Here is a 14,224-nt window from a genome sequence, read left to right on the forward strand (position 1 = left end):
AAAAAAAAAAAAAAAAAAACACGAGAGAGATACTTAGGATTTAGAAATTATTGGAGATGTACAATTGCCTGCACAGCAGCTGTTGCAGCTTGGGTAGGCTCTTTGGCCTAATTCGCAAGCAAGCAAGGTAGGCATGAGGTGGGTGGTCTGCTACTGTTTTTATTACTCTTATTAGTTTGTACCAGTGTATCTCTTCTCTGTACCTCTCCTATTTCTCCAGAATTGAAGATGAACTTGTCCCTCTCCCTTCAGTCATGTTATCTGCTGGTGTTGCAACATGATAAACCCAGGAAGCAGCAAATGCATCAGTGTTGCAGCAGTCAGAATTTGGGTATATTAAGTTGCTCCTTTAGGAGAATTCCTGCCTAAAGAGTATGTGGTCTAGACTGTGGTCGCTGTGTCTGCATGAAAAACAGACCTGACTTAGTCTGTGTATCTGTTAGAGCTTGTCAGAGTAGCATGGAGCTCAGCACAAACCCAGTATTTGCTCACCTGCTGAAGTTAACTCTTGTGCTGCCTCCACTGCTCTGTTAAGGATATCTCAGATATCTCATTTAATACTGGATTTGGTTCCCTACCAGCCTTAGTCTCCTTCCCATAATCATGGCAGCAGGAGCCTCTGTTTCAGGTGAAGAATGAAGAAATGTGCTTTCTAGGCTCATTTTCAATCAAGAGCTTCATTGTGTCTTTGTCCCTCATTGGTACTCTTGGGTCACTTGGCCCTCCTTTAGTAATGGGGAGCTGTTTCTTGGCCACCAACTCTGAATGACCTGCAAGGGAGGAGCATGGCTTCTTCTGAGGAGTCAGCGAGAGTGTGGCTGAGAATGAGGTATGTTTGCAGCTTTCCTGGGAGCACTGTGGGCACCTGGGGATGAGGCTGCTGCTTTTGTTAATGCAGACCTGTGCGCTGCCACATTTGCTGCTCCCATGACCCTTCTGCTTTGGTACGATTTCTTTTTCATGCCACAGCAGAACAGAGCACAGCTCAGGGTTTCTCTTCTCTCAGCGCATGTGACGGATGCTAAGGTCTATTTAGAATCACAAACACTGGGGACTAAAGTGAATAAACATAAGAAGTGCTGTTCAGTTCTTCCCACCAAAAATCTAGCAGATGAACCAAGTAAACTCTAATCAGCCATTCTTCTGGGTCAAAAGGGAATTAAAGAAGGTCATGGCCAACTGAGCCTCATTTATGAGACAATTCCTGACACAGACCCAGTGCTGTTGGCTCTTACCACAGCTTAGGAGATAGGACACTTTTATCTGATGCAGTCCAAGTTTCACCAGATATGCCAATGCCTGACCAATCTGTGAAAGCATCCAAAGTCCTTTCTTAGACTTGAAAAATATACATCTGTAGTTAACAGAGTTGCCTAATTACAGCTTCTTCCTGAAGAAAAATAAACCATTTTCCCTATATCCAAGTCAAACCAGTTAGGGTCTCAAATTCAAACTCTGGGACTGTTTCCAAATAGTGTGGTTTAAAGTACAGAAAATGCTGAGATTTGGAGTCATTGGCTGTACAGACAGAAAAGGAAATGTTTTAATGAGATATGCAAAGCATAATGATCTCTGGGATAAGACACCAGATTGGGATTCAGGAAACTTGGGTTGTTATCACAGCTCTGCTATCACTTCTTTGCCTTTGTGTGCTTTAGATTCCCTTCCAGCCATCTGTTTGTCTCAGTTACTCAGAGCAATGTACCCAGCCCTCCTGTACATGCTTTGCCTGAGAAATGTGGTGATGTTCCACCTCTTGCTGTGCCTGACTTCTTCCTCCATTCCCCTAACCCAGCACATGGGGTGATTGTCGCTCCTTCATCAGCCTCCTCTTGGGGATGACTTCCATCCTTCCTTCCTTGTCCCCTCCGTTGGTGACCGTGCTCCTGGTCCTGGCAGAGCTGACCCTGAGCTAACAAGCCCCATTAGACCAGCCCCACTGTCCAGAGCCACCCAGGTGCAGTCTTAGCCCCTGTTGCCAGTCCTGGCAATGTGAGATAGACCCCCCCTGGACTGGCCTTGCCTCCCAAAGAGTTTATCGACTCATGTCCTGACTGCCTGTACTGTCCTTTCTTCTTTCATTGGAACCGTAGATTTGAGCTGGGGAGTGCGGGTAACAGAGTGTGAACCCTTTGGTGCCTTGCAATGGCTGGTTGGACAGGTAAATATTTAGGTGCAGCTGCTGCTGCATGGGGATCCTGGGGAAAGCTGGCTGCCAACATGAGCACAAGGAGCATTGGTTGCTGGGAGGCAATCTGTCTCTTGGATCACAGAATCACAGAATGGTTGGGGTTGGAAGGGACCTCTGGAGATCATCTAGTCCAACCCACCTGCTAAAGCAGGTTCACCCAGAGCAGATCACACAGGAATGTGTCCAGATGAGTTTTGAATGTCTCCAGAGAAGGAGACTCCACAGCCTCTCTGGGCAGCCTGTTCCAGGGCTCTGGCACCCTCAAAGTAAAGAAGTTTCTCCTCACATTCAGATGGAACCTCCTGTGCTTCAGTTTGTACCCGTTGCCCCTCATCCTATTGTTGGGCACCACTGAAAGGAGCCTGGTCCCATCCTCTTGACACCCACACTTGAGATATTTATGAACATTGATGAGATCCCCTCTCAGCCTTCTCTAGGCTGAACAGACCCAGCTCTCTCTGTCTCTCATCATAAGAAAGATGCTCTAGGCCCCTAATCATGAATGATGATACCTCTCTGCTAGAGTTGGGTCTTGGACAGTCATTTCCCTGTACTTGAGTGGAAATTATTGTAGATTTATTGATAAAAGCAATGCTGCTCAGTGTCTCTTCCATGGCCAAGTGGTAAAGTCACTAAGAGAAACAGCACCACTGCAGGCAGGTTTACCCACACAGTTTTGTAGAACTGCTGGATCTCAGCTTACTTGTGGAAACATTTGTTGATTCCTTCTTGTGTTCATCATCGACTCCCCTGACAATTCAACCCTCTGGAAGATTTGCATTTTCCTGTCCTGGGGATGATGTCCATAGACCTAAACAGGATGGAGGGATTTTGTTTTGATCAGAATCCCCCAACTGTAGCATCATGGCTGTCAGAGAAAACTAATGTAACACATGCTTTGATTGTTTTAATCTTTTCTGTTACTCTCACTTATAAATGCTGTTAGGTATCTCCATGAATGTTCATGCATGGGAATGTTCACAGGAAATTGGGAAGTACTTTGTGAGTCTTTGCAAAATGTCAAATCATTATGTTTCATTAGCCTGACAATCAATGCAATTAATTCAAACAGACAATATTTTAGTACCTCATAAAAAACAAAATTCTTCTGATTCATTTGTATCACACACCATCAAGTATTTTGCATTAAACTTTGTGTTATTGTCGTGACTGTAGGAACCTACACTTACTTTAAATTCATTCAGTTGTTTGTAGTTTGAAACAAGGTCAAGACCACCTCAGTTTCTGATTACTGTTAGCTGAGGATCTGTCTCTAAATGCAAATATACCTAGTAAAATCCATCTGCAGCATCTACTTTGGCCATTTCTCCGTAGCCATTAAATCTGTCAATAAGCCTCCACAGTTCACAACTCCAGCTACAACATGTGAATAAATCAGAGGCTGCTGGAATCAGGAATGGGGCCAAAGAGACTGTAGAGATAGCTATTATTTAAAGGTAATTGAGTGGAATGGGCAATGGAAGAAGCTGAAGAAAAATAGAAGCCCCTCAGGATGTCCACACTCTGCCTTTCAACGTGCAGCTGAGGTCCCAGGTTCTTGGTTGAGTAAATCTGCTTTTCTGCTTCTCTCAAAAAATAAAAGAGCTAAAAAACTGCTTGTGGTTTCCCTTCTAATACAAAACTGTGCACTCCCATCCATGCTAATGTGATAAGGAATGAGAGGTGGTCTGTTTGGGTTCCCATCCTGTGCCTGAGTTGAATATAATGTATGTTTTCTGGAAAGGAGAAATGAATAGAGAATTTTGAATCCTGGCTAATTAGGAAGTTAAGCATCTCACTGCACACAGGAGCTGAAGAGCAACTTCAGTGAGGAACAGAGAACTTTTCACTACATTGTAACATGCACAAGTGGGAATTTAGATACCTAGCTTTAGCTCTTCTGAACCTAGCTATGAGAAATGGACCTATGAGTCAGAATTAAGGCATTTATTTAACACTTTAAAAATATTTTTTAAAATGTATTCTGCACAGTACTAGCCTATATGCATGATTTAATTCCCATGTCCCTTGTCTCCCCACTCATTCATTGTCACTAGCATGTCCCCTCTTTTTTTTCTTATTAGCAGAATTTAGACTGAGGCGAGACTGTGCTGTTTGGATGGAGGGTAGATCTTGCTTTAATTCAACAGGCAAAAACAGAGGAGGACTTTGATGTTGGTTAGCTATTTGTGGGCTAAAATGTAAAATAAAGAAGATAAAGTAAATGGATTGTTAAAATCATCAGATTGTGTGTTATAAACAGGAAGCAGAGAAAGCCACAGAAAAATTTGCATGAGTTATTGGCAGGTTAAATAGGTCTTTGGTTAGAGCCAGGTATGATTTGTGATGCCACTGGTGATTCGCCTAGCTCCTGAGTATGATGTTTCTGTGCTGTGCAAAAGCACACTGTTTATATTGACAATTATATTATTGGCTTTGCAAAAGCAAATTGTTTATATTCATTTCGCACTGTAAAAACTTTCAGATCCACAGGAGAAAAAAATTCTCCAGGGCCTGTTCCCAAGTCCACTGAAGACAACAGAAAGACCGTTATAAAAAACTGTCAGTCCTTGAAAGCCCAACATACGACTCTATACAGCTGCAATCAGTGCCGTGGGGGTTAACTCACAAAATTCACCATAAAATATTTAGTTTCAAAATGCATTTTCTGTGAATAATGGGTAGTTACTGTTCACAATATTTTCTATCAATAATTCTAAAAATCTGTTAGTGATCCCTGTTTTAGGGCTTAATGGAAGCATATTATAATTTCACTTATATGAAACCAGAAAAAAAAATATTTCCATCTCTACTATGTAACATAGTGTGTTTTAAAATGTTTTAGAAACATTTAAGCTATTTTGGGATTATGTGGTCACAGGTGTTACAAATTCTTTTGCAATTCCGTAAGCATTACTTCTTCATTTTAATTTGAATTTATTCAGAAATATTATCTCTACCATCCATGTGAATATAGTGAGTCTTCTCTTACAGTGTCCTTTCTAATCTGTAATGAAAAAAGAAGATTTCTTGTTAGATCAATAATCTTTTTATGGGTCCTCACCTGCGCAAAATGTTAAGTGGGACCATTAAGTGGGCAGCATTCAGAATATACCGAGGCTGTGATTTGGGAGTTTCTCGATCAGAGTCAAAATATGAAGTACTTTTATGATCCAAAATATAGTTTAAGAGTAAGATTTTTTTCATTCATCTTGAGTGAATACATTGTCTGTCTTCTGCCTATGAAGGTTACAGCAGAATTAGATGCCTGGAATGAAGATCTACTGAGACAAATGAATGATTTTAACACTGAAGACCTCACTCTGGCTGAGCAGCGTCTGCAGCGTCACACTGAGCGGAAACTGGCCATGAACAACATGACCTTTGAAGTCATCCAGCAAGGACAAGATTTACACCAATACATCATGGAGGTCCAGGCTTCAGGTGAGCAGAATGAAAACAAAACAAAACAAACAAACAGAAATATCAAGCAAAAATACCCTACCAAATACATCAGCTTTTAACATAAGTAAGTTTGAGCAATACGTGTCTCTTCATTCCCAGAACAGTTGCACAAGTTTTGGGAATTCTATGATTCAGCATTATGTGTCAGAAATTGCTGTTTCTTTGAGACTGAAACTCACTGAGGAAAAAAAGTTGACTTTCAAGCTTTGTTCAGAAAGTCTTACAACTGCAGGATGGAGTTCACAATCAATTCCAAAGCGGATGGAGAGGACAGGGTAAGACAAGTTGCACTGGCAGGTCCTTGTCCTTGCACCAGCTGAGGAACAAGCACTGCAGGGAGTCAGGAGCTTCAGATTCTTGAGCCAGCTGATCAGACCTCAGGTCTGGATGAAGTCCGGTCATTATAGACCCCTAAGCTTGTTAACCTTTCTGCAACTGGACTCCATTGAGAGGCAAACTGAGCAGATGTACTGGCTTCATTCTCCGCAGACCTGAGTTTTTTTCCTCCGTGCCACATTTTAGGGTGCAGACATGCCTGAGAGTGAGAGAGGAGGGTGAAGGGAGAAAGAAGCTAGTGATCCAAAAACCCTCTGGGAAAGAATCCAAACATGAGAGCCACGAAACCAGTCATGAAAAGGAACTCTTGTTTCCAGCCAACTCTAATTGGAAATATTTTGTATAAAAAGGGAATATGATAAGCCATACTGGAATTTTCCTGTTCAGCATGTATTTGAAAGTTGAAGGGAGCAACTTCAATGTAAAAAAAACCCAAACCTTTGGCGTGTGCTCTGAAATGACAGATTTGATTCATGTTGATGGGGTGTCTGTGTGATACTTTTACTCTGCTTCTCAGCAGTAGGATCCAATTTCTAAGATATCCTGTAAATCAGGATTTTTGTATCCTTGCATTTTGCATTTGGAAGAGGAATATCATAATTCACATTAATCACTACATAAAGTCCAGAAGTGAAAGCTACTTGTGAAGTGTTTTAACCTTCTTAAATATCTGGAAAGAGTGCAAAGCAAGAACAATTCCTGTTCTTTCCCCTCCAATTTGCACTTTCAAAATAAAAAAAGATTGTTATGTCTTTATTCTTTGGCAAACACTTCACCTTTAGGCACTCACCTTTAAAAAAATCTGCCAGTATTCAGCCTGATTTGTCAAGCTTTACTCAGCAGAGACTTAAGCTCTGCTGCAAGAGTATGTTGTGGACTAGACAATCTGGTGCATTGTGCGAACTGTGTGTCTGAGCTTCGATGAGATCTACCCACACTGTGCCTGGTTCTGTGCTTCAGCTCCTGTGCTTTCTGGGATAGAAAAGGTGTCCTAATACATCAGTTAAGATGCTTGCTTGTTTTATTTTTTTTGGTTGGTTGGGTTTTTGTGTGTGGGGTTTTTTGTTTGCTTGTTTCTTTGGGTTTGTTTTTGTTTGGGTTTTTTTTTTTGTTTGTTTATTTGTTTGTTTCATCCTGAAAGAATCTTAATAAGAGTAGGAATTAATGGGAAGTAAAGAATATGCTTGAGAACAGAGCACAGTCAGGAGTCTCAGTGACCGATTTTTTGGGAAAAAATAACAATAATTGTTTTAAAACTGTGTTTGTCAAGAAGTTAGAAACAACTTTGTTTGGATTGCAGACAAAAGATTACCAACTAAATGAAGTGACTTTTAAAATGTTTTTATAACATTATCCAAGATCACTTTCTACAAAGCCTACACAATAAAAATCCATTGCTCCCAAAGGCAAGGAAGCGGAAGCCTCATGGGGATGTAACCATAGTTAATCAAAGGTAATGGTCATGTCTACCATGCACAGAATGCTAAATGCTGAGAGAATGGCAAAATAAGGGAGAAAAATTGCTCTAGGCAGCCTACTGTTTCTTATTTCAATAAAGGACTGTTATACTCCATAAAAAATTCATTTAATTTTACTCTCTCTTTCTGAATCCTATATTGTAGTCATTCAGTGCATAAGTTAAGGGTGATTGCTCTTGCTGCCAGAGCTGCGAACTTGCAGGGGTTCTGGGAAATCAGCTGCTGTTGCTGCTTCCTATTGTACAGTGTCACCACTGCTACAGTCAATATTCAGCTGTAACCATAGAAGATAAAGCCAGAAAAAAATGTGATTCTTCAGGGATATTCTACCCAACCAACCACTCTTAACTGACCAAGTTTCTTCCCTTGCCTATAATTCTCTTTGAGCTTTATTCTTTTTATCATGTCACTCAGGAAACTGATTCAATTTTTATCACTCTGGCATTTGGCTTGCAGGTCTTTAAGTTAGTAAGTTTGTCAGATAAAATTACATCCAGGTTTTTGCACACATGATGCCTTTTTCACTTAGAAATCTTGTGCAGGTAGAAGAAGAAGCTTTTAGACATTTGCCCATGATTTTTGCATGTCTGATGCGGATTTGGAGCAGTGATTCTTACCAGGCTGTGGAATGTCTGGAAATCCCTGGGAACATTGTCATGCTGGTACAACAAATACAGTGGTCCTGTGAGCAATCTGTGTAAGTCCTGTACTTCCAAAGCTCCACACAGCTCAGAATTATGTTCCTTTCATTTATTCCACTACTCCAGCACATATGGGTGAGCCTGGTTTGTATCACCATCAGAACAACTACTCTTCAAAGAAATGTTTGTTTTTATTAGGGAATATGTAAGATCCTGGAAGTCAGGTTGTGTTTTCCGAAATTTTGTGGTACTTTCAAATTGTCTTCATGTCTCACTAAAATGTATGTCCTTCAGGAAACATATTTGCATTTAGAAAATGTTATAACAGTGTTCTCAAGAAGACTGGACTTTTTTAATGAGCAAGCACTTTTTATTTCAATGAACCTGTCTTCCGGTTTTCCAATTTGATTGTAGCTCTACTACTGATAGCAAACCTAAAGGTGTGGGCAAATATTCTCAAAAATGGTTGTTGATTTTTGGGTGTCTAACTTGATATATTGAAAGGACCTGGTGTTTCCAAAAATGGCAACTCAAGCATTCCTGAGAAATCCTTTTCTTATAGAAAGTTTAGGACCATAATTCAGCAGTGATTTAACATCTTGACCTGGGCTGCAGTGATGATGCCTTCATGTAGTTCATTACTATACACACCTTAGCCATTCTGCTCTCAGGTACTAAAACTAGTTATACTGTAATAACTGGTTAATTGATTGCACAGTTTTCTCTGGTTGTTGAAGTCCATTTGCATTGTCAGCACCATTGTTGCAATGAGCACCACAGTTAGGAGTCACTCATGGTTTACAGAGCTACCTGTTCATGTTTTACAAGCAATTTGTCTAAGTCAAGCCTGAAATACACTGCAAAGCTGATGTTGGGGAAATTTACTCAGTCTTACCTGTTATGTGGAAAATTCAAAGCCCTTTTGTTTGCTAGTTGTCAAGCTAACATCATTCACTTCTTTTCCCAGCGTTGCATTGCTCAAAAGGGAAATGCAAAGCTATTTCATTTTGTTTGTGATGTTACTTATAGTTAGCTAAAACTATAGTTTATATTGCAAGAAAGAGGATACTAAACTTGCCTGCCACAGGCTTTTAATACTTCAGCCTAAGAACAGCTTCCAAGCAGTTTCAAAACAGCTTTGTACAGATCAAAAAGCAATACTCCTTCCTTCCTTATACTGAATAATATCTCACATTGTGGTTAGCTCAGGTGTAAATAATGTATGTTTTGTAGGATGCCAGTTAGTGTGGCTCAGTAATCTTTTCTGTGATATTTTTTAAATAATATTTTCAGTTCATTATCCTTTACTTGATATCTGCTGCGCTGGTTGGGGCATTCAAAAAAAAATGGCAATCAAGTTTGGTTTATCAGAAAATCAGCTGTGCTTCTCTATCTATCAGAACACAATGTAAAGATAACATGTGTGAAATTATTCTGAAAACAAGGCTTTCTATTTTGCAAACCAATCTTTGAGAAGAATAAGTACACTCACAGCATGCACTGGCACTGTAGAATAAATCTGTGTGACATATGACAAGAAAAAAAGGGCAGATCATTCATCATAGGGAGCACAGACTGCCCTTGAATAGCGTCCCAGGCAGTTCACTGGCTGCTACTGATGAGTTTGCACAATCAGAACCATGCCAGCTGAGTGTGCATGGAGAAAAAACTCTGCATTTAATATCAAATAGGTGTAGTGAAGTCAAGCATACAAAAAGCCATCATGTCCTGAGTATACAGAACCATATGCAGGCTAATTGTAGCAACAATGCTTGGTGTCTGGCAATTGAAAGGAACTTCACTCCCAAGAATAGAAACATATATTAAATATCCAGTTTTAAATGGGAAGCCAGGGGCCATTTCACTTTATTTGGTAATGAAGAAATTGTTTTGTTTTGGCTGGGAAAGGGAATAAGCCAGTCACTTGCATTCTCATGCGCTTTTACTGGTAAAACCACAAACCAGGAAAAGAGGATAGAGTCAATCATAAGGTCATATTCATTTTGTGTACTCTCCTTCTGTAGATATCACTGTGAGAGAGAATGAAAATCACAAGTTTCTGCAGACGGTAAAGGGGGAAGAAGAGACATCTTTCTAAATGGGTTTTAAAAATAGTGTCCAAGTCTTTTGCACAGCAGCTTCTAATTAACACATTTATTTTTTAATGTCCTATTATTCCATTAAATGAGATAAAATGGCTTTGGAAGAAAGTGTAATCTTTTCTCAGCATTACTGCAATCTGATTATTTTTATGTTAAGTTCCTGAACCTCCCTGTATTGAGGTCAATGGCAAAATTCCAGTAGATCTCAATAAAGGAAGAGTCATGTCTTTATTAGTTTATAATCACAGGGATCACAGTAACAGGGGATGACGTAATATTTCCTTCAGGCCAAATTTTCACAATTATACTGGTAATGTACCCGGCAATGCTATCACACCAGTGTAATTAAGAAGGAAGTTGTGAAGCTCTGCACTGTATTGCATGTAACCACTACACACAAGGCTCAAAGGGTCATAAGAAAATTCAGGAGGTAGGAAGGGACTCAGGAGGTCTCTATTTCAACTTCCTGATCAAGTCAGGGTCAGCTATAAAATTATACCAGGTCATTCAGGGGTTTGTCAGTTTCATGCAGGATGCAAGCGATGGGCAACATGGTACTAAGGCACCTTTTCTGTCTGGTATGCGAGGACTGGGTGAAAGCCAGGGTGTGGAATGATTCTGAATGAACTATAGGTTGGTTTAAACTAAATTGTCTCTAATGATCCTATAAAGTAGCTAGACGGAAAAAAATTTTGTGGAGTTCCACACACTTGTCACCCTATTGTAGGTCTGAGTTTGCTTCTTTTATTTCACTTTTCTGTTTTCTTCCTCATCTTTTATCTCTCCTGAGTTCTTTCCAACATGCCTTTCTAAAGTATACGTTAATGAACTACTGTAAGATAGGAAGGCTTTCTTCTTTTTGAGCATGGCTGTGATTAAATCATGTCCTACTAGCCAGATGCTGATGGGTGAGATGGGCAATGATCACCAGAGAAATGCTACTTTGTAGAAAAACGTAGTGATGCAGAATAGAAAATTGGGAAAGTCAAATTTTAGATGTGAGAGAATTTAATGGGAAAGAATTATTCAGAGTTGCAAATCAATATGTTAGGTGGCAAAAAATTTTGATGGTTACATTTGTGCAACAACAGAAATTTCAAATAAGTGCAATGATCCATCTCTCTGCATGTTGCAGGCATTGAGCTGATCTGTGAAAAAGACATTGATCTTGCGACACAGGTTCAAGAACTGCTGGAATTCCTTCATGAGAAACAGCATGAGCTGGAGCTTAATGCTGACCAAACTCACAAGAGGTTAGAGCAGTGCCTACAGCTCCGGCACCTACAGGCCGAAGTCAAGCAGGTGAGAGATTTTAACCACACTTAAGGGTCTTAAATGGGTTTCCAGCCATTACATACATGCAAACTGTTAAAACAGATTCTGCCAAGTCACATACCTCTAGGTGGACAATCTTAATCCCCCTTTCCTTAACAGTACTTGATTTGCTGACAGATTGCAGCATGACCCTTTAGAAATAGCAATGGGCTCTGTTCCCTCTAATGTGCATGTATTTGGCTTCAAGAATAGTTATGAGAGATCTGTACGGAACTGACTCTGTAAATTTTCAACTGGAGAAGCTACCTCAAACTCCATGTGTCCTGGGATTATAATTATTTCATTTGGGATCCAGACTTAAGCTATTCTGGAGAACTGGCCCAAAGCAAAGTATAACTGAGCTGTGAGGTCTAAGTATGACATTACAGTAGTTTCACCTTTTCGTTTATTGCTACACATCTGTTGACCTGCAGGAGCCTTAAACATCTGGGTGAGATAAAAAATTCTGTCTGTGTACTCTAGATCCTAGGACTTGTTTAGCCATCTTAGTAATGTTACATTGCCTTTCTTCCAGATTTCATTGTAGTGTAGGCAGTCCTGTTCTGCTTCCCTAGGTTTCCCCTGACATTTAGTTTGGATGCCTCACATTTCTTTCTTTTCCTTTGCTACAGAGGATAACACTTTGCTTCCTTCTTACTAATCCATAGGTGGCTTCACACTTCAGTGTATACCTGGATTTGAATGGAATGGTCTTGGTTTCATTAGAAAAACCAAGAACACTTTTACAGACACCTGGGATATTCAGACTTCCATTTACCAGTACAAATGGGGAGGGTTGTGTTGGTTTGTTTTGTTTTAGGTTTGGGCTTTTTGTTTGGTTGTGAGTTTTTTTTTTTTCCAAATACTACAAGGTGTTCATGAAAAAAGATTTGCTGCTTTGTTTACTAAATATATATGTATATATGTATATATATACACTGAGTGCTCAGTACACATTATAATAGTTATTCTTTCTTCAAAACTGAATATTTGAATGATGTTTTATCTGAATTGTTTTATCATTGATGACAAGTCCTTCATTCTCAGATAACTCTTGAGCTAGAATCTGCAACACCAACACCAGCTCATACATTTTCTTTCAGAGTCCCCTTTAATGTGAATATTTTGGAATTTTAAATGAAAATAGCACAGAACTCTCCTAAAATCTTATTTTGAAAACATAGTCATTTTGCATTTGTGATAATTGAAAGCCAGCTTCTCAGGAAGCTGCACAGCTCTATAAAGTGTTTTGCTTTTCTCCTGAGAAAGAGATTCTGATATTCATAATCACCACATTCATCTGATTATGAAGTGTATCCTTTTTTCCGTAGGTTCCCAAAGTTTCTTACACACAACTTAGCTAAGCTTGAAGTTTTGTGCAGTAGATTTATGATGAAATAGAGTCATTTGAACTTACAACAGAAAACAGAGAGGAGTAATATGTGTAGCAGAAATGCTAAAAGCACGGGTTATGGCTGTCTGACCAAGCATCACTGGCCCACTTGACCAGGACAAAGCGCTGGTTGCTCAGCCCTGTGGCTGCTCCTGGGGCCGTACAGCAGCAGTGCAGCACTCTCTGCAGGTACCTGGTGTTACTTGCCTAATTATCTAGTATCTGCTGGGCCTTAACTATTTTACAAACCAAAATCTAACCAAAGGAAATGGTTTTAGAACAGAACTATCGAATACTTACTGTGAGAGGAGAACAGCTGCCTTGAATTAGGATTTCTTTAATGGAGCTTGGGACCATCAAACCCTTCATTACTGTGTGACCTTTCAGCAAACCCACAGTGAAGAATCATTTTATTTGTTCAGCTGAATGCTAAGGACTCCTTTGCTTATTAACCTATAAATTACCACAGCTACAGTTTCCCTTAGAAAGACACAAGTTAAAATACGTCTGTGCCCTATCTATCTGATTTCCTGCAGATAAGTCATATTCCAAGCCATTTAGGGAAATTGGGAAATACACTGATTTTACTTGGTAGTTAATCTCCAGCCCAGTCCAGTTTTCCTTCACTTTCATTTTAGTCCATCTGAGACAAAGGATGATCTCATTACAAAATTGCTCTCACTCTTGTGAATCAGTTGAGATGTGGTTCCTGCAAGACACCTACTGTAGCTGTGGTTAAGTTCTGCTGACATAGTAAAATTGGTCCAGGCTGCTACATGTACATGTGTTTGCATTTTGATATAATGGCTCATGGAAACACAAACTCCTTAACTGTCTCTGTTTAAGTCTCATTTACCAGGGATTTCTGCTTTATATCATATGCACCAAGGGTTTGAATGCCAAGACAATGAATCGAAGTTTGAGGCCATTAAAGCGAAACAATCCAAATGAGATGTTCTGTCAACTGCTGTAGAGTGGAAATAGTATAGATCAGTGATTCACAAGCTCTTCTTTACTAAGAAAGATCCTGCCCAAGACTGATTTCCCCTCATTTTGATCCCACTCATTTCCAAAAGAAACTACAGAGCTTGATTGCTTACATAAAAGTAATAGCAGAGTAGATTTGCGGAGATCAGTTTAAAAAACAAACTCTCTAATGCTGTGCTTGCAGCTGTTTGGCTTCCCTAACCCCTTATTTTATCTTTGTATGTTTTGTTTTGGTTTTTTTTGGTTTTTTTTTTTAATAGCTGTTGAACTTGACCTGATTTACATCCAGTTATCCTCACAGTGTCCCACTACACTGA

The 14,224-nt window shown here is 39.7% G+C and overlaps 1 protein-coding gene across 7 annotated transcripts in view; it reads left to right on the forward strand.

Annotated features, from left to right (window-relative positions):
• The window catches only part of KALRN (kalirin RhoGEF kinase), a 513,163-nt gene that overhangs the window by 323,487 nt on the left and 175,452 nt on the right, over positions 1-14,224 (forward strand). For all 7 annotated transcript variants that reach the window (XM_082056725.1, XM_082056718.1, XM_082056719.1 and 4 more), the window contains 2 exons: positions 5,440-5,635; positions 11,349-11,515. In XM_082056725.1, the coding sequence (XP_081912851.1) occupies positions 5,440-5,635; positions 11,349-11,515 (363 nt within the window). The remainder of the gene's footprint in view (positions 1-5,439; positions 5,636-11,348; positions 11,516-14,224) is intronic.

This window comes from Streptopelia decaocto (assembly GCF_964273445.1).
Source record: "Streptopelia decaocto genome assembly, chromosome: 6".
Classification (NCBI taxonomy): Eukaryota; Metazoa; Chordata; class Aves; order Columbiformes; family Columbidae; genus Streptopelia; species Streptopelia decaocto.